Genomic DNA, 16571 nt, shown 5'->3' on the forward strand with positions numbered 1-16571 from the left:
TGTCTTCCATGCAGAAGGTCCCAGGTTCAATCCCTGGCATCTCCAGGTGGGGCTAGGAATCCCTGGAGAGCCACCAACCGCCTGTGCTGCAGACAATACTGAACTAGGTGGACCTGACTCTGTATAAAGGCAGCTTCCTATGTTTCTAGAGCTCCTATGAGCACTTTCATTCATGCAGAAGGTTACAGGTTCAATTTCTGATGTCTCTGAATAGGGTCAGGAATTACCGTATTTTTCCATGTATAAGATGCCCCCATGTATAAGACGCCCCCTATTTCAAAGCAAACTTTTTGGTAAAGAAAACCTAGTCTTATACATGGACAAATACAGTAATCACTGCCTGGAACCCTGGAGAACCAATGAGTGTAGACCAGGGGTCAGCAAACTTTTTCAGCAGGGGGCCGGTCCACTGTCCCTCAGACGTTGTGGGGAGGGGCCGGACTATATTGGGGGGGGGGGAAATGAACGAATGCCTATGCCCCGCAAATAACCCAGAGATGCCTTTTAAATAAAAGGACACATTCTACTCATGTAAAAACACGCTGATTCCCAGACCGTCCGCGGACCGCATTTAGAAGGCGATTGGGCCGCATCCGGCCCCCGGGCCTTAGTTTGGGGACCCCTGGTGTAGACAATTGTTGGCATCTATCTGTCTTGAGACAACTGAGTGAACCTCCAGGGATGAAGTCTAACCACTGGGTGCAAGCCTGGGCAGTGTGTATGGAGGTCCTGGACTGCCCAGATGACAAGACCCCCCCCCCCTCTTGGCCTTGCTGCTGGGGTCCAAAGGAAAGCAGAGCAAGACATTTGGCACCAGCTTGACTGCAGGAGTTGCCAGAAGGAGGCGTTCAATGCTCCATCCAACTATTTTTGGAACTCTACTCAAGACTTGTGTAGGGTTTACCCCTTAGCCTTTTCATCTCTCCAAGATATCCTGCAAGGCAGTGCAGGTTTAGGATCAGAATTTTCCTCCTCCTCCCAGATGGGCTACCTTCCCAGGTTGACAAAACCCATCTTCCCCTCATTTCCCTCTACAGCACATGCAGAAAAAAGCCTTCTTGACCGTAGGACTCAAAATTAATACCGTCTGCTCAATCTGCCAGAGCCTGTCTTTGCATGCAGAGGAAGCCCCTAACTCAAAGAGGGTTTGAGACCCATCCACTACCCTCACCTGGTCTGGCTGGCCAGTTGAAACTGTTTCCTGGGGGTGTGGTCACTGTTGCATGGTGACAGCTTCTAGAAGCCACAGGTGAGAGCTAAGTGCAAGGTGAGGACCAAAGGTGGACAAACTACCGCAGAAGGAGCATGATGTGTTCCCCACCAGAGGTATTACCCTTCCCCTAACAGCACACGTAGACAGTCCTAAGCTAATTTAACTTGGTATAAGGCAGTGTTCCATGCAGGGGCGTAGCAAGGAGGGGGCGTAATGGAGGGGGTGACAAATTATCAAGGAACAATTACTACCCTACTAGGGTGGTTCATAAAAAAACTTTTTAAAATGCCTGCTCCGAAGGTCTTATCTTACTTTACTAGGGTTTATATAGCTATATATGAAATTTCATGCATATCGGTTAATATCTTGACCCTCCTCCACCAAAATAGCTGTTTACTTGGCTGTTTTCCTATGTCGCGAAGGCTGAAATTTCAGTTCAGTGGAGCACTTACTGTTCCCAACCCTAACCCTGTGGAAAGCCATCTAATTAGACTTTAATTTGATTTTGAGGTGTTTTAGGAGGTAATTTAATTATTGTTTGATTTTATACCAATGTTATGTATCTGATGTTAGCCACCCTGAACCCGACTTTGGCCGGGGAGGGTGGGATATAAATAAAAGTTTTTTATTATTATTACTTATTATTATTCCTTTGTAAGAAAATATGAAATAACGTAAAACCATTTTTGCAGGGGGGGGGGGAGAAATCAATGGGGGGGTGGGGTTGACAAGAAATTTTCCGCACCAGGTACCACCTGTCCTTCCTACGCCTCTGGTTCCATGTTGACTCTTCAGCCCCAAACCATTGCCGTGTTCCTCAGGCATTGTTGGGCAAATCCATTTTTGACAGAGTGACATGAGGCATCTGTTGATGCATGTCCACCTTCAACAGCTTGGATAATCTTTTTGCAAAGCCAGCAGGTGAAAAGTGCCTTGAAGCTGACTGTTTTCTCCTTGCTTCAACACCTGGTCCTGAGTCAGCCTGAAACTGCCACCTGAGTGCTCAAAGAAGTGGGAGCAAAGTTTTGCAAGGGCATATGAGCTGGGTCCGTGTCTCCCTGGGTCATACGGAGGCTGAAAAAAATATTGTTATTCTGCTACGGAACTCGAGACCGCTGGTAATCTGATTGCATTGATAGCAATGCAATTTTATCCATCTATTTATTATTAGATCTGTATCCCACAATTCCTCCAAGGAGCTCAAGGTGATGTACAGTATATGGCTCTCCTCACCTCTTTATCCTCATAACAACCCTGTGAGGTAGGTTAGGCTGAAAGACCAGGATTGGTCTAAAGTCACCCAGCAGGCTTCATGGCTGAATGGAGGTTTAAACCCTGGTCTCTCCCAGGTCTTATTCCAGCAATTTAACCACTGCACCCCACTCGCTTGCTATACGAGCCTACTCAGAAGTTAGACCCAGTGATCTCAATGGGGCTTCCTCCTTGTTACCTGGGTAAAGGAAAGCCCCCTATATATTTCATCAATATTGTGCAATTTTTATGCATGTCTGATAGAACTGGGAGCCCACCTGCACTACACGTTTAAATCAGCACCATACCACTTTAAAAAGTCATAAGGTAAAGTTAAAGGTACCCTTGACCGTTAGGTCCAGTCGTGGACGACTCTGGTGTTGTGGCGCTCATCTTGCTCTATAGGCCGAGGGAGCCGCCATTTGTCGGCAGACAGCTTCCGGGTCATGTGGCCAGCATGACTAAGCCGCTTCTGGCGAACCAGAGCAGCATACAGAAACGCCGTTTACCTTCCTGCCGGAGCGGTACCTATTTATCTACTTGCACTTTGACGTGCTTTCAAACTGCTAGGTGGGCAGGAGCTGGGACCGAGCAACGGGAGCTCACCCCGTCGCGGGGATTCGAACCGCCAACCTTCTGATCAGCAAGCCCTAGGCCGGGGGTCTGCAACCTGCGGCTCCGGAGCCGCATGCGGCTCTTTTACACCTTTGCCGCGGCTCCGGGGCTCCGGGGCGGATACGCCTGTCCACTTCTCCAGCTGGCCAGCGGCAGCGGCCGCCCTCCAGCTGGCCGGCGGCCCGCCCTCCGGAGGCTGAGGGTGCTGCTGCTGTGCTGCTCTGCTCATGCGTCGTGCCTTGTTTCTGCCAGCGCAGGCACAGCAGCAGACAGCAGCAGTTTCCCTCCGGAGGTGTGGCTGCTGCTGCTGGTGTGGAGCTGCTGTTGGCTGCTGCATCGAGGCGGCGACGAGGTAGGCAGCTGTGGGCTGGGCCAGGGGCGGCGGGTGGTGGGCGAGGGCGAGGGGGGAAGCCCTCCTTTTAAAAATGGTCGAGGAAGCTGCGCCTGTTTCCCTGCCGCTGCCTCCTTCACTCCTGGTTCCGCTCGCAGCCTCAGACCGCGCTCTCGCGGGCGGGCGTCTCTCTCCGCCCCGGAGCAAGGCCGGGACTCGCCCTTGCCTGGGACCCGCGTCTCAGGAGCCAATGGGTGCATGTGTCGCGAGGGGGCTTGGAGGCTCCTAGGAGCCCGAGCACGCACAGCAGGGACGTGGCTGCTTCAAAAGGCTGCATGGAGGAAAAGGCAGTTGTGCGTTCTTCCGCAGCAGCGTCGAGCGGAGCCGCCGCCGGACCTCACCAGGCAAGGTTAGTCACGTCGCCCCCGCCTTCCAGGGCGCAAAGCTGGGCTGGCTGGGCAGAAACCACCATCGAGCTCTCTGCCTGCCGTGGGCGGGGGGGCTTTGCAACCCCCCAACGAGTCCCTTGGGGTGGGGGACTGGGACTGGGGAGGGGGAGTCCTCTGCCGCTGCTTCCTCAGGTGTGTTGCTTAGGCTGCCGGGCGGAGCGCGGGAGCGCAAGTTGGCCGCCTGCGCCATGCCCTCCGGCTGTGGCCTCTCCAAAGTGGCCTCTCCAAACGCGCGGCGCAAAGAGCGGCGCCTTGGCTTTGCCCCGGTTTGGTTGGGCAGCCTGTGGCTGGAGGAGATCCGGGGGATTCCTCCTCGGCGGCTGAAAGAGGGGCTTATTCTCCCGCACTTTCTTTTCTCCCAGTTCTAGGTCACTCGACCCACAATAGCACTTCTTTAGTCTCCTTGCCGCACGCGCTCTGGCAACCTTTCAGGCTCCGGCTTGCGTAAAAACTGGGAAAGCTTTCTCTCGCTTCCTTCCCCCCTCCCCCTCTCATTTCCTTCCCCCCTCCCCCTCCGATGCTGCTCTCCAACCACCTACCTGCTTGTCACAAGTTTTGACCCTCCCCCCGCTCCTTGGAAGGGTTTCATTATTGGAGCTGAGCTTGTCCCTTGCTGAGGTAAATGACTTATTGCTCTGCTTCGACCGGGTAGGGTGGGTGGTTGGGTGGGCTGGTAAAGAAAACCAAACCTGAGTAACTTATGCAGAGGCAGAATTTACTAGGTGGGGGAGAAGCCCCTGTCGTGACTTCCAGGTGTTTGGAAGCACGGACAGCCCACCAAAAAGAAAACTTGTGAAAATGCTTCCTTCGCGAGGGCAAGGAGTAATAGGGGTGGAGATGGGCCGAAAGTCCAAAGGAAATGATTTCTTGAAGGGGGAGGATGTACTACGGGAGGCAGAATAAAGGGCTGGTTCTCACAGAGACATGGGTAGGAGAATGACGTCCCAAAAGGTTGCAGTTTTTCCTCTGTCCTGAGTGTGTGTTAGGGGAGCCTTGACAAAGCACTTGTTGGTGTGGAAGAGAGGAGTCCTAACTTGGATCTGTGTTCATGTGCAAAATCTATCGCCATTGTCATTAAGGGGGTAGGGAACTCCCCTAAAAAGGTTTGAACACTATGAACTACTACAGCCACCTGTATGCAAGTCAGCACAAACATCACAGGCTTCTCTGGTGCAATTCTGTGCTTTATTTAGCAAAAGAGGAGGTTGGAAGAGGTGAGCATAGCCTCTGGTCTGGAATATTAAGGGTAAAAGACACTAAGATTATTGTAAAAGCCAGCAGTCTTCAATTAGACATGGGACAAACATTTAACACAAGTGTGCAGTTGAGGACTCATTTTTTAAAAAAACAACAACAAATCAAATATTTGTATGCTGTTGCAACCCACCTTGGATCAGGCTGTGACCTGGTAGTGGTCCCCAGGTTGGATAAAAATGAATGATTTAAAAAAAAAATATCAAAAAAATTGGATTTTTTTTATTTAAATCAGATTTTTTAAATTTAAATCGGATTTTTTTTAATTTAAATCGGATTTTTTAAAATAAAATGCAGTGTTATATTTGTTTTAAATGTCGCAGTGGTTTTGCGGCTCCCAGTTTCTTTTTTTTTCTTCAGAAACGGGTCCAAGTGGCTCTTTTTGTCTTAAAGGTTGCAGACCCCTGCCCTAGGCTCTGTGGTTTAGACCACAGCACCACCCGCGTCCCTTTAAAAAAAAAAGTCATAGCTTCCCCCCAAAGAATTCTGGGAACTATAATTTATTAAGGGTGCTGAGAGTCATCAGGAGGCCCCTATTACCCTCACTGATCTACAGTTCTTAAGAGTAGTTTAACAATCAATCCTTCTTTCCCTCGTTGTCCTGTATGGGCCCTCAGTCACCTGTAGGCAATAAGGGGATAATAATTCTGCCATGTTTTACAGGTTTAGTTAGTGTTGCCATACGTCCAGAATTTTCCGGACATACCTGGAAAACTGCAGTTGGAGGTCTGGGCGAAAATTGTCAAAATGTCTGCGTTGGTAGTGTCGTTTTTTTGCCAATTTTGCTTAAAAATAGCTTTAAAAAATGTGAGGTCCAGTGCCGAGGGCCTTCTGGCGGTTCCCTCCCTGCAAGAAGCCAATTTATAGGGAACCAGGCAGAGGGCCTTCTCAGTAGTGGCACCCGCCCTGTGGAACGCCCTGCCACCAGATGTCAAATAGGAAACCAACTACCAGACTTTTAGGAGACATCTGAAGGCAGCCCTGTTTAGGGAAGCTTTTAATGTTTAATAGATTGTTGTATTTTAATATTCTGTTGGAAGCCGCCCAAAGTGTGTTTATAAACAAACAACATGTTTAGGAGAATTCTCATTTCCCTACTCATATTGAAATACTGCCCCTCAGTGAGGCCAAACTTAGAAACCCACAAAATGTTTAGGGGTATGCGTCCCCCTGCGTCCCCCCAGAAAAAGAAGCACTGGATATAAATATCACAAGTCAAGCAAATTAAAGTAAAATAAATCTGTTGACTGCAGTATGAAATCAAAACGTTGCCTTTTGCAAAGTGTGGGTGGGGCTGGAGCCAAAAAGGGGTCGTTCCCCCACTTTTTAAACTTGCCCCTCCTCTCCCTGTTTCCTGCTCCACCATCCCTAGATCGTCCCTCCATCCTTTCCATCTGCTTGAAAGCAGACTGAGGGCCACATAAAGTTCAGCAACTAACTCACCAAGGGTTTGCTGCAGGTTCCCCACTTCTTGCCTTTAAAGATGAGCGTTATTATATGTCTATTTTTTATTTTATTTTATTATCTATCTATCTATCTATCTATCTATCTATCTATCTATCTATCTATCTATCTATCTGAGAGGAAGCAGCCTCAGTGTGACACTGGGAAGGTTTGCCTTTTCATGCTGCACTCTAGATTAAGCTAGGCAGCTGCTCAATGTTTTGTACAAATCTGCTTGCTTTGCATAGGCAACCGGCAATTTGCATGCTTTTATGCTGAACTTGCAGCTTGTGCAGAATTTTTAGATTATTATTTTATTTCTGTATTCCCACCACCCACTTCAAAGAAAGGAAGGAAGGAAGGAGCAGGTTATATATTTGTGGTGCAGTACTGTACATGGAGATCAGAAGATGGAGATGGAGAGAACACTGGATGATTAAGCTTATGGTTACACATGATAGGATCTGTGAGAATTTAACCCTCAGCCCACCCCACCGTTGGTAGTTCAGCTTTTCCAAACTCGGTTGTTAAAAACCAATCCCCTGCTTTGCCGGAAATAAATGATTGCTTAAGTTAGGCCAAGGAGGAGAACCTATTTCAACCTTGAGAACCACATCAGTGGAGCTCAGACCTGTGTATTTTCTATTTGCCAAAGATAAAGAGCATAATGGAATACTGCCATAGCAAACTGAAAGCAGCATAAGATTGGAAATTATCACTGAACTTGTTTTTCCAAGACATTACAAAAATAAATAAAAAATACATTTCCCCCCGTAAACCTGTTTATAAGTAGTCTTTTGCATTTTTTACTTATTGAGATTAGCTAGATTACACATTGCATCTTCCTCCCAATGAAACCATGCATGGTGGAAATATCAGTACTAATACAATTAAAACTTCTATAAACAGACAGTGAGTTAGGGCGGCTTCCCACAGGAATCTGATTGGCACTGTGAGAGCACTACTGGCAATCACTTCCCCAGCCCCCTGGTGTATGTAGGCTACTCACTTCCCCCGATCATTTTGCTTGCCCTTTTCTGCACTTTCCCAACTTGGCAATGTCTTTTTGCATACACAGTGGTACCTCGCAAGACGAATGCCTCGCACAACGAAAAACTCGCTAGATGAAAGGGTTTTGCGATTTGTAGGTGACTCGCAAGAGGAATTTTTCTATGGTCGTGCTTCGCAAGACGAAAATTTCAATGCATTCCTATGGGAATTAAATTCCTATGCATTCCTATGGTCGTGCTTCGCAAGACGAATTTTTCGCAATACGAAACGACTCGCGGAACAAATTAATTTCGTCTTGCGAGGCACCACTGCATTGGCTTGGGGGCAAGAGAGGTTGGCAGATTTAGGTCTGTTCAAGGCCTTGCAGGGGTGCCAACTTGAATAAAATGGGGGGGGGGACAGGTAAGACCCACCCTGCATAATCAATCACATGACATAGTGCACACACACCTTTTGAATGGCAGTGTCCATCAACTTGGGAGGGGGGCTGACCCCCTCAAATATTTTATTGGGGGAGCTGAATACCCCTCATCCCCTAGGACAGTGATGGCCAAACTTGGCCCTCCAGCTGTTTTGGGACTACAGCTCCCATCATCCCTAGCTAACAGGACCTGTGGTCAGGGATGATGGGAATTGTAGTCCCAAAACAGCTGGAGGCCCAAGTTTGACCATCACTGCGCCTAGGTGTTGGCTCTCATGAGGCCTTGGGTGGGTGAAGACCTATGTGCACAATGTCTTCAGTTTCTTGAATATAAATAAAAATAGCGCCCATAGATTCCATACACAGTGCCCTGAGCTCCTTGGGGCTTAACCGGATGCAGTTGTGCCTATGAGAAAGCCACTGGAGGAGATATGAGCTGATGATGATCTCATTGACTTTGTGAATTTAGGGAATTTAGGGAATGGTTTGTTTCTGCCTTCAGTTTCTTAAGATGCCTTGTCAGCAGTTGGAAGGTTTTCCTGTGATCATCATTTATTGAGGAGCTTATGCACTGCTGGCAAGACAAGTTGATGACATGTAATGTTTAAAGCGGGGAGCCAGGGTGGGGGGGGCAGCTTGCTTTCATGAGTTGCTGCTAGATTGTAGGGACAGCTCTTGAATTGCTGGGAAGAAGAATGTCCTGGAAGGATCTGAAAGAGCTCAAAGGCACTGCCCAGTTAAACCACCAGTTGTTCGTTTTTTAAATGTATTATCTGGTAGAAAATGAAAAGCTTAATGGATTATCAAGAAGAGGTACAAAAATCATAAAGGTTCCAAATGAAAAAAGGGGTCAGATTTTTTCCTTTTAAAAAAGAACAGTGAGTCTTGTTGGTAAAGCATATTGATTAATATTGTATGGAAAGTCTTACCTTCAAATGAAAAAGGCTATTTGTTCCCTCCAATGCTATTACTACTAAACACAATGATAATATAGCGCTACTACTAAAAATTCACCCCCCCCCCAAAAAAGATAAATAATCTTACTAGGAATAAAATATGTCATTTATACATGTACACATGAAATATAAACATGGCATTTTAGCCAATGCTAGTTCTGTTCAGAGAAGTCCCATTGAAAATAATGGGCATTACAGTGGTGCCCCGCTAGACGAAAATAATTCGTCCTGCGAAAATTTTCGTCTAGCGGGTTTTTCGTCTAGCGAAGCGGCAATGCAAGCCGCGCTTTCGCTAGACGAAAAAAAAGATGAAAAATTTTCGTCTTGCGAGGCAGCCCCACGGACGTTTTCGTCTTGCAGGGCTGCCTTCCGCTAGACGAATGCCTTCGTCTAGCGAGTTTTTCGTCTAGCGAGGCATTCGTCTAGCGGGGCACCACTGTACTAACTTACAGTAGAACTTACAGGTGAAACTCGAAAAATTTGAATATCGTGGAAAGGTTCATTTCTTTCATTAATTCAGCTTAAAAGGTGAAACTAATATATGAGATCGACTCACGACATGCAAAGCGAGATATGTCAAGGCTTTATTTGTTATAATTGTGATGATTATGGCGTACAGCTGATGAGAACCCCAAATTAACAATTTCAACTTTGGGGTTTTCATCAGCTGTACGCCATAATCATCACACTTATAACAAGCAAAGTCTTGACACATCTCACTTTGCATGTCATGAGTCTATCTCATATATTAAACTCCAGTAGCTAATGAAAACAATTGCTTACATAAATGGACTTTTCCACAATATTCTGATTTTTCGAGTTTCACCTGTAGATGGATATGCAATGCCATTGTGTACAAAAAAGTCAGTTGTGGTTTAAGAAGTTCTCCTATTATTATTTTCAGCAACAGGTGTAATAAAGAAAAGGCTTACTAGCTGCTTTGCTTCTCAGTATTTTCTGGTTGGCCTCTGTTATTTTCTCCTACCGATGGAGAACCTGCAAAGGGCAGATTTTGTTTATAACAAGGAACTTAGAGGAGTGTGATGCAATTTTCTACTTCCTCTTTCATATCAAGGTGCTCTTCAAGGACCTACAGGATCTGACACAGGTTTTATAAAACCTTTGAAAACAAACAAACAAAAATACCTGCAGGCAAAAAAAAGAAAAAAAGTTGCTGAGCTCTTGTCCCAGGAGATATAGTTAATTTACTCTATGGGCAGCCTGCATGACCAATAAATGATTAATGTGAACCTGTTTTCGTGTGTGTGTGTGTGAGAGATCTCCGTTTTAATTCCTTTTGTCTTTCCTTTTTCAATCCCTCTTGTAGACTTCATCATCTGCAACTGCAGTTCCGTTGGGAGCACTGGCCTGAGCGACTGTAACACCACGACAGGGCAGTGCGAATGCCGGACAGGACACGTGGGTCTGCACTGCGAAGGGTGTGGGGAAGGCTATTACCCGGACCCCACAAGTGGGCACTGCCTTTGGTGCGGCTGCTACTCCGAGGGCTCCGAATCCCTGTCCTGCGACAAGTAAGGAATGGGGTGACGTGAGCATCACCCACCGCCGTCTTTGTGCTTTCCCTTTTGACCGTTTGTTGGTGTCCAAGAGAAGGCTTGCTTCCTTGCTGTGCAGCTATGCCTATTCTCTCCCCCCCGCATACAATTGTAGTGTTGGAAAGTATCCCTGAGGGTCATCTAGTCCAACCCCCTGCAATGCAGGAACCACGGCTAAAGAATTACTGACTGCTAGCAATCCAGCAACCTCTGCTTAAAAATCCCCAGTGGAGGCTTTTGAAGCTTATTGTAGGGAGCGGAAATCTTACTTATTAATAATTTATATGTAGGTATTTTATTGATTTTTTTTTCAACGTAAGCATATGACTTACAAAAACAACAATAACGCCCTCATGATAATATCAACACTCAGTAGACAATAAGTAGAGTACAGTGGTGCCCCACTAGACGAAAATAATTCATTCTGCGAGTATTTTCGTCTAGCGGGTTTTTCGTCTAGCGAAGCGGCAATGCAAACTGCGGTTTTCGCTAGACGAAAAATTTTTTTTTGTCTTGCGAGGCAAGCCCATTCAAAAATTCGTCTTGCGAACCGGGCTTCCGCTAGACGAATGCATTCGTCTAGCGGGGCACCACTGTATATACCTTGGTTCTTGAACGGAATCCGTTCCAGAAGTCTTTTCGACTTCCGAAAATGTTTGAAAACCAAGGTGTGGCTTCCGATTGGCTGCAGCAGCTTCCTGCAGCCAATCAAAAGCCACATCAGACGTTCGAGTTCCAAATAACATTTGCAAACCGGAACACTCACTTCTGGGTTTGTGGCATTCGGGAGCCAAAACTTTTGAGTACATCTTTTCACCTGTGTAGGAAAGCCACTGTTGGGAGAGAAAATCTTACTTAACAAAGTTGGTAAGGACAATATTACCTTCAGGATTTTTATTTTATTTATTTTGAATGCAGAAGTTGCAAAGATTTGAGGTGGGACCAATAAAAAATGACAGAGAAAATGGATTTGTACCATACAAGGTGATTTGTACCTTACAAAAAAATTGTCACTCTGGACTCCTTTTGGAAAGACACATTGGCCCTGAACCCAAATTACAATCAGTCTGTTGAGCTAAAACAGGCATAGGCAAACTCGGCCCTCCAGATGTTTTGGGACTACAACTCCCATCATCCCTAGCTAACAAGACCAGTGGCCAGGGATGATGGGAGTTGCAGTCCCAAAACATCTGGAGGGCCGAGTTTGCCTATGCCTGTTATAACTCTTTGTTGATACGGCTGTGATCAAAATCTGGGGACAGGAGCTGCACTCTGAGCATCAGCGGGAGCCATGTATTGTTTGTCATGCATCCTTGACCAAAAGAGTCTTATCACTCGCACCACCCTGATAAGCTAATTATTAACAGAGTCTGTGTGGTAGAGAATGCAGTTTGTGAGAGGGAAACTCAATCCTTTCCCTGAGGATTGGGTTGAGGCGTGAAATGAACATTGACCTGACAAGCTGCTGTGATGTATGGCCACTGCTGCTGCTACAATCAAACGCCGGCTTGGACCAACTAATTATGGGGAGAGTGAGAGGCGGCATGTCTGTTTATAGTGGAATCTCCTTTGTATTGTACACTATCCAGGTTTCATTTCAACATCTTTTGACACCTCTTTTCTATATTCTTTTTATGGTTAGGAGATGCATGTTTTGGGTTGTTGGTTTTTTTTTTTAGTTAGACAAGCCACATTTTCTACTAATTCTTTCAGAATAAGATAATTAGATAAGCATTCCCTCCCCACAAGGGTGTGTCCTGCACCTTCATTGTATAGCTTTAATTGTATGCTGGAGGTACCCTTCTTTATCTGGCCTTTCACACCTGATGCATATGTCTTCTATTCTACATCCCATTAGTCTAAGTTATTGTTGTTGTTGTTCAGTCGTTCAGTCGTGTCCGACTCTTCGTGACCCCATGGACCAGAGCACACCAGGCACGCCTATCCTTCAGTGCCTCCCGCAGTTTGGCCAAACTCATGCTAGTCGCTTCGAGAACACTGTCCAACCATCTCATCCTCTGTCGTCCCCTTCTCCTTATGCCCTCCATCTTTCCCAACATCAGGGTCTTTTCTAGGGATTCTTCTCTTCTCATGAGGTGGCCAAAGTATTGGAGCCTCAACTTCAGGATCTGTCCTTCTAGTGAGAACTCAGGGCTGATTTCTTTGAGAATGGATAGGTTTGATCTTCTTGCAGTGCATGGGACTCTCAAGAGTCTCCTCCAGCACCATAATTCAAAAGCATCAATTCTTCGGCAATCAGCCTTCTTTATGGTCCAGCTCTCACTTCCGTACATTACTACTGGGAAAACCATAGCTTTAACTATACGGACCTTTGTCGGCAAGGTGATGTCTTTGCTTTTTAAGATGCTGTCTAGGTTTGTCATTGCTTTTCTCTAAGTTATTATTATGATGCAAAGGTTTTGGGAAAGGTTTCCGATTCCGTCGTTATTCCCCATTCTTCTGACTGTAAGCAGTTTCAAATGATTTTGATACTGGATTTTTATGCAGTATTTTTGTAATTCCCACACATTATGGTGAGAGGCAGGTAAGAAATCTATTTGTTGATCGTGCAGACTTTCGTTTATTTTGAACTTCAGTGTAGTTGTAAATCTTGATGTGCAGGAGATAATGTCATGCCCTATAACCACGTCTCCAAGAAGAGTCCACAGGAAGAAGAAGTGGTTGATCCATTATTATCTCCCCCCCCCCCGAAAAAAGTGCAGCAGAATGAGGTCATATAATATCCAGTTTATTAGGATGAGCAATCTGCAGTCGTGTGCCAAACTTCCTGGTGGGGTTCACCTCTAACTGCATAGGCTCATCTTGAAAAGCACATTGAGTTTTACAAAACCTGAAATATCCACATTTTAATTAGAAGCACAAACTATCTTGCCAGTAAGTGTCGTTTATTCTGCTAGCACGAAATGGGAAACCCATCAAAGGAAAGAGGTATCCAGATGCAGCTTGATTATATTTCTCATTCTCTGACTTTTTGCAAATTTGTCATAAAGAAACTTGAAAGCCTCATTATCACCTTATGCACTTCCCAGAGCAAGGGGAGTCCAGCTGTTCCCTAGTGCCCTGGTACATCATATTCCTTGCTCCTGGAACTGCATTTGTGTCCTTGTTCTCGCTCCACTATATCACCGCTTTAGAGACTTATACCCTGCCCTTCCTAATGCTCATGTGCTACTCAAAGTGGCTTTGATTAGAACAATTAAAATACAGTGTTGTGGTGCTAAAACAACTATCAAAACTCCTCCTGGTTGTGGAGCATTAAAACTGTTAGTAAAGCTAAGCAGGGTCTGGTCCGGTATGATTTTAGAATTGGATGGTGGATTGTGTTTTGAGATTCCTGCATTGGAGTGGGTTGCATTCGATGACCCTCGGGGTCCATTCCAACTCTCTCAATTCTTTGATTCTGTGAAAGCAAATAATGAGGGGAAGGTGGGTGGGATTCTTTCCTGACCTTGCAGCTATACGAATTCTGAAAGGCTTTATTACAGTTGGGAAGAACGAGGGCAAAGGCAATTTACGTGTATCAAGTGTGGGGAACCGTTTTCAGCCCGAGGGCCACACCCCCTTCTGTGCAACTTTCTGAGGGCCACATGCCGGTGGTCAAAGGTGAACATGTAAATTTTGCCTTTGTGCAGTCGGATAGTTTCTACACTCACTCTGGATACTCACTGAGGCAGGAGGCACACTCCAGTCCAGAGGCACTGACATGGGCCCCAGACTGTGGGGGCCCAGTGGCACATGCGACATGACGTCACATGACGTCACGTTGCACACGCACATGCTGCTCAGACTCCACCCGCCACCATTCTCCAGTGCTGTGGCGGCGATGAGGCACAGGGGCCTCCACCTCCGTTGCAGAATCTCTTTTGGGGCCTGCTGTGGCTGCAGATGCACCCTGGAATCACACCCGCAGCTGCAGCACACCCCGACAGAGGGCCCGCGGTGGCAGAGTTGTATCTTGAGGAGAGTTCGAAGGGCCACACTAAAGGGCCTAGGGGGTCTGCATTTGGCCCTCAGGCCCAAAGTATTTACCCTGCCCCCTGTTTTAAAGCTTGATTACAGTTGATGGAGGGAGAGGACATATGCAAAGACACCAGGAAGAACTTTCTGACAGTGAGAGCTGTTTCGCTTCCTTGGGAGGATGTGGACTCTCCTTCACTGGAGGTTTTCAAGCAGAGGTTGGATGGCCACCAGGGATGCTTTGCTGAGATTCCTGCATTGCAAGGGTTTGGACTAGATGACCCTCAGGATCCCTTCCAACCCCACAATTCTGTGATTCTAAATCTGCTTGAACCTTGGTTTCGGTTGGGAAGGAAGATGAGAGGTGTAATCTGGTAAGGAGAAGTGTTCCTAAGCTCACCTTCCTTCAGCCCGCCCGGACTCAAGTGCTTTGCCCACTTCGTGTCAGGCTGCCAGAAAAGCCCATGTTGTCCGATGCTGTGAGCAGAACCAGGCACAGTGATTGTGGTACATTAACTTTATTGCTCAGTAACCAAGGAGTCAGCACACGGCATATCCATCAGATAAGCATGTCAGTTGCAGAAGCTAAAGTTCCTGTCCCTCCCCCCCCTTATTTCTTCTCCCCCGTATGTTTCTGAGCACAATTCAAAGTGTTGGTGCTGACCTTTAAAGCCCTAAACGGCCTCGGTCCTGTATACCTGAAGGAGCGTCTCCACCCCCTTCGTCCAGCCTGGACACTGAAGTCCAGCACCGAGGGCCTTCTGGCGGTTCCCTGACTGCAAGAAGCAAAGCTACAGGGAACCAGGCAGAGGGCCTTCTCGGTGGTGGCGCCTGCCCTGTGGAACACCCTCCCTTCAGAGGTCAAAGAGATAAGCAACGACCTGACATTTAGAAGACATCTGAAGGCAGCCCTGTTTAGGGAAGTTTCTAATGTTTGATGCTATATTGTTTTTAATATTCGGTTGAAAGCTGCCCAGAGTGGCTGGGGAAACCCAGCCAGATGGGCCGGGTATAAACAAACAAACAAACAAACAAACAAACAAACAAACAAACCTCCTCGCTGTGACTCTGCTTGTCTTAATTGTTCTAGACTTTTCTCAACTCTTGGTTCCTGTGCTGAGAGTGAGGGAGGGGAAGGAGCCGAATCAGGACTGTATTGCAGAGCAGGAGACACAGCCTCTGTGGCTACTTTGAGCCTCTCCCCTTCACCCTCACTCTCTGCTGATAATTCCTCCCTGTCCCATCAAAGTCCCCACAGGTGACTCCTGGACCACTGGCTGCCACCTCTCTTCCTCACCCAGCCAGTCCCTGACACTCGGCTCCAAGGATTCTGGTTCCTCAGCAAACAGGGCCTCACCCACTCCCCAAGTAAATTGCGTCTTTGCACAGTGCAATTAAATTTTCTCAGCTGCAAGTAGGGCAGTTGTGGAAAATGAATAGTTTTTTTTAAAATTTGCTTCTGTTTGTGCGCAAGTGCCCTTGAGACCGAGACCCAGACAGGAAGTGGGTGGGGGAGAGTCCAGCTCCATCGACCCTCCAGCCTGCCTCTTCCATGGGAAGGGACAGATTGCACCCTGAGTTGTTGTTGCTTTTTTTTTAAAAAAAGAGATTGGTTTGTGTGGCTGAACTAAAAACAAAAATGAATGAAATTTTAATTTGTGTGTGTATAAAGCTTCTTCTTATTCTTTTTGGAATAGCATTGATGTGCAGTTATGGTTCCTCCTCCCTCTCCCCTTGGCCAAATAAATGATTGCTCTCTCCAACCCCTGTGTTTCTACATGCACATAGAGGTCAAACTCCTTTGCTGTGCATGGACCCTTGCACAGATGGAACCGATCCATCCACTAGCAAGGAATTTGTCACTGTGTCCCATTCCCATGAGGATAGCCCCCCTGCTGTCAGGGAGAAGGATGGTCTCAAGGAAGCAGTGCAGTTGTTAGATGTGGGGCGAACAACTATTGCAACTATTCCACCATCTTGAAAGATCTTACAAGCAGGAGTGAAACACCACCTGAGCGCCTCCCTTCAGAAGAGCGAAATGATATTTCTTGCTTCAGAAATGTTATATTACCCATATATCCAACTTTAATTGA

At 46.7% G+C, this 16571-nt stretch overlaps 1 protein-coding gene across 1 annotated transcript in view; it reads left to right on the plus strand.

Moving 5' to 3' along the window:
• The window catches only part of MEGF9 (multiple EGF like domains 9), a 70051-nt gene that overhangs the window by 38232 nt on the left and 15248 nt on the right, over positions 1-16571 (plus strand). Inside the window, exon 2 of the mRNA XM_033137732.1 lies at positions 10272-10476. Coding sequence (XP_032993623.1) covers positions 10272-10476 — 205 coding nt within the window. The remainder of the gene's footprint in view (positions 1-10271; positions 10477-16571) is intronic.

Source organism: Lacerta agilis, chromosome Z, assembly GCF_009819535.1.
Source record: "Lacerta agilis isolate rLacAgi1 chromosome Z, rLacAgi1.pri, whole genome shotgun sequence".
Lineage (NCBI taxonomy): Eukaryota > Metazoa > Chordata > Lepidosauria > Squamata > Lacertidae > Lacerta > Lacerta agilis.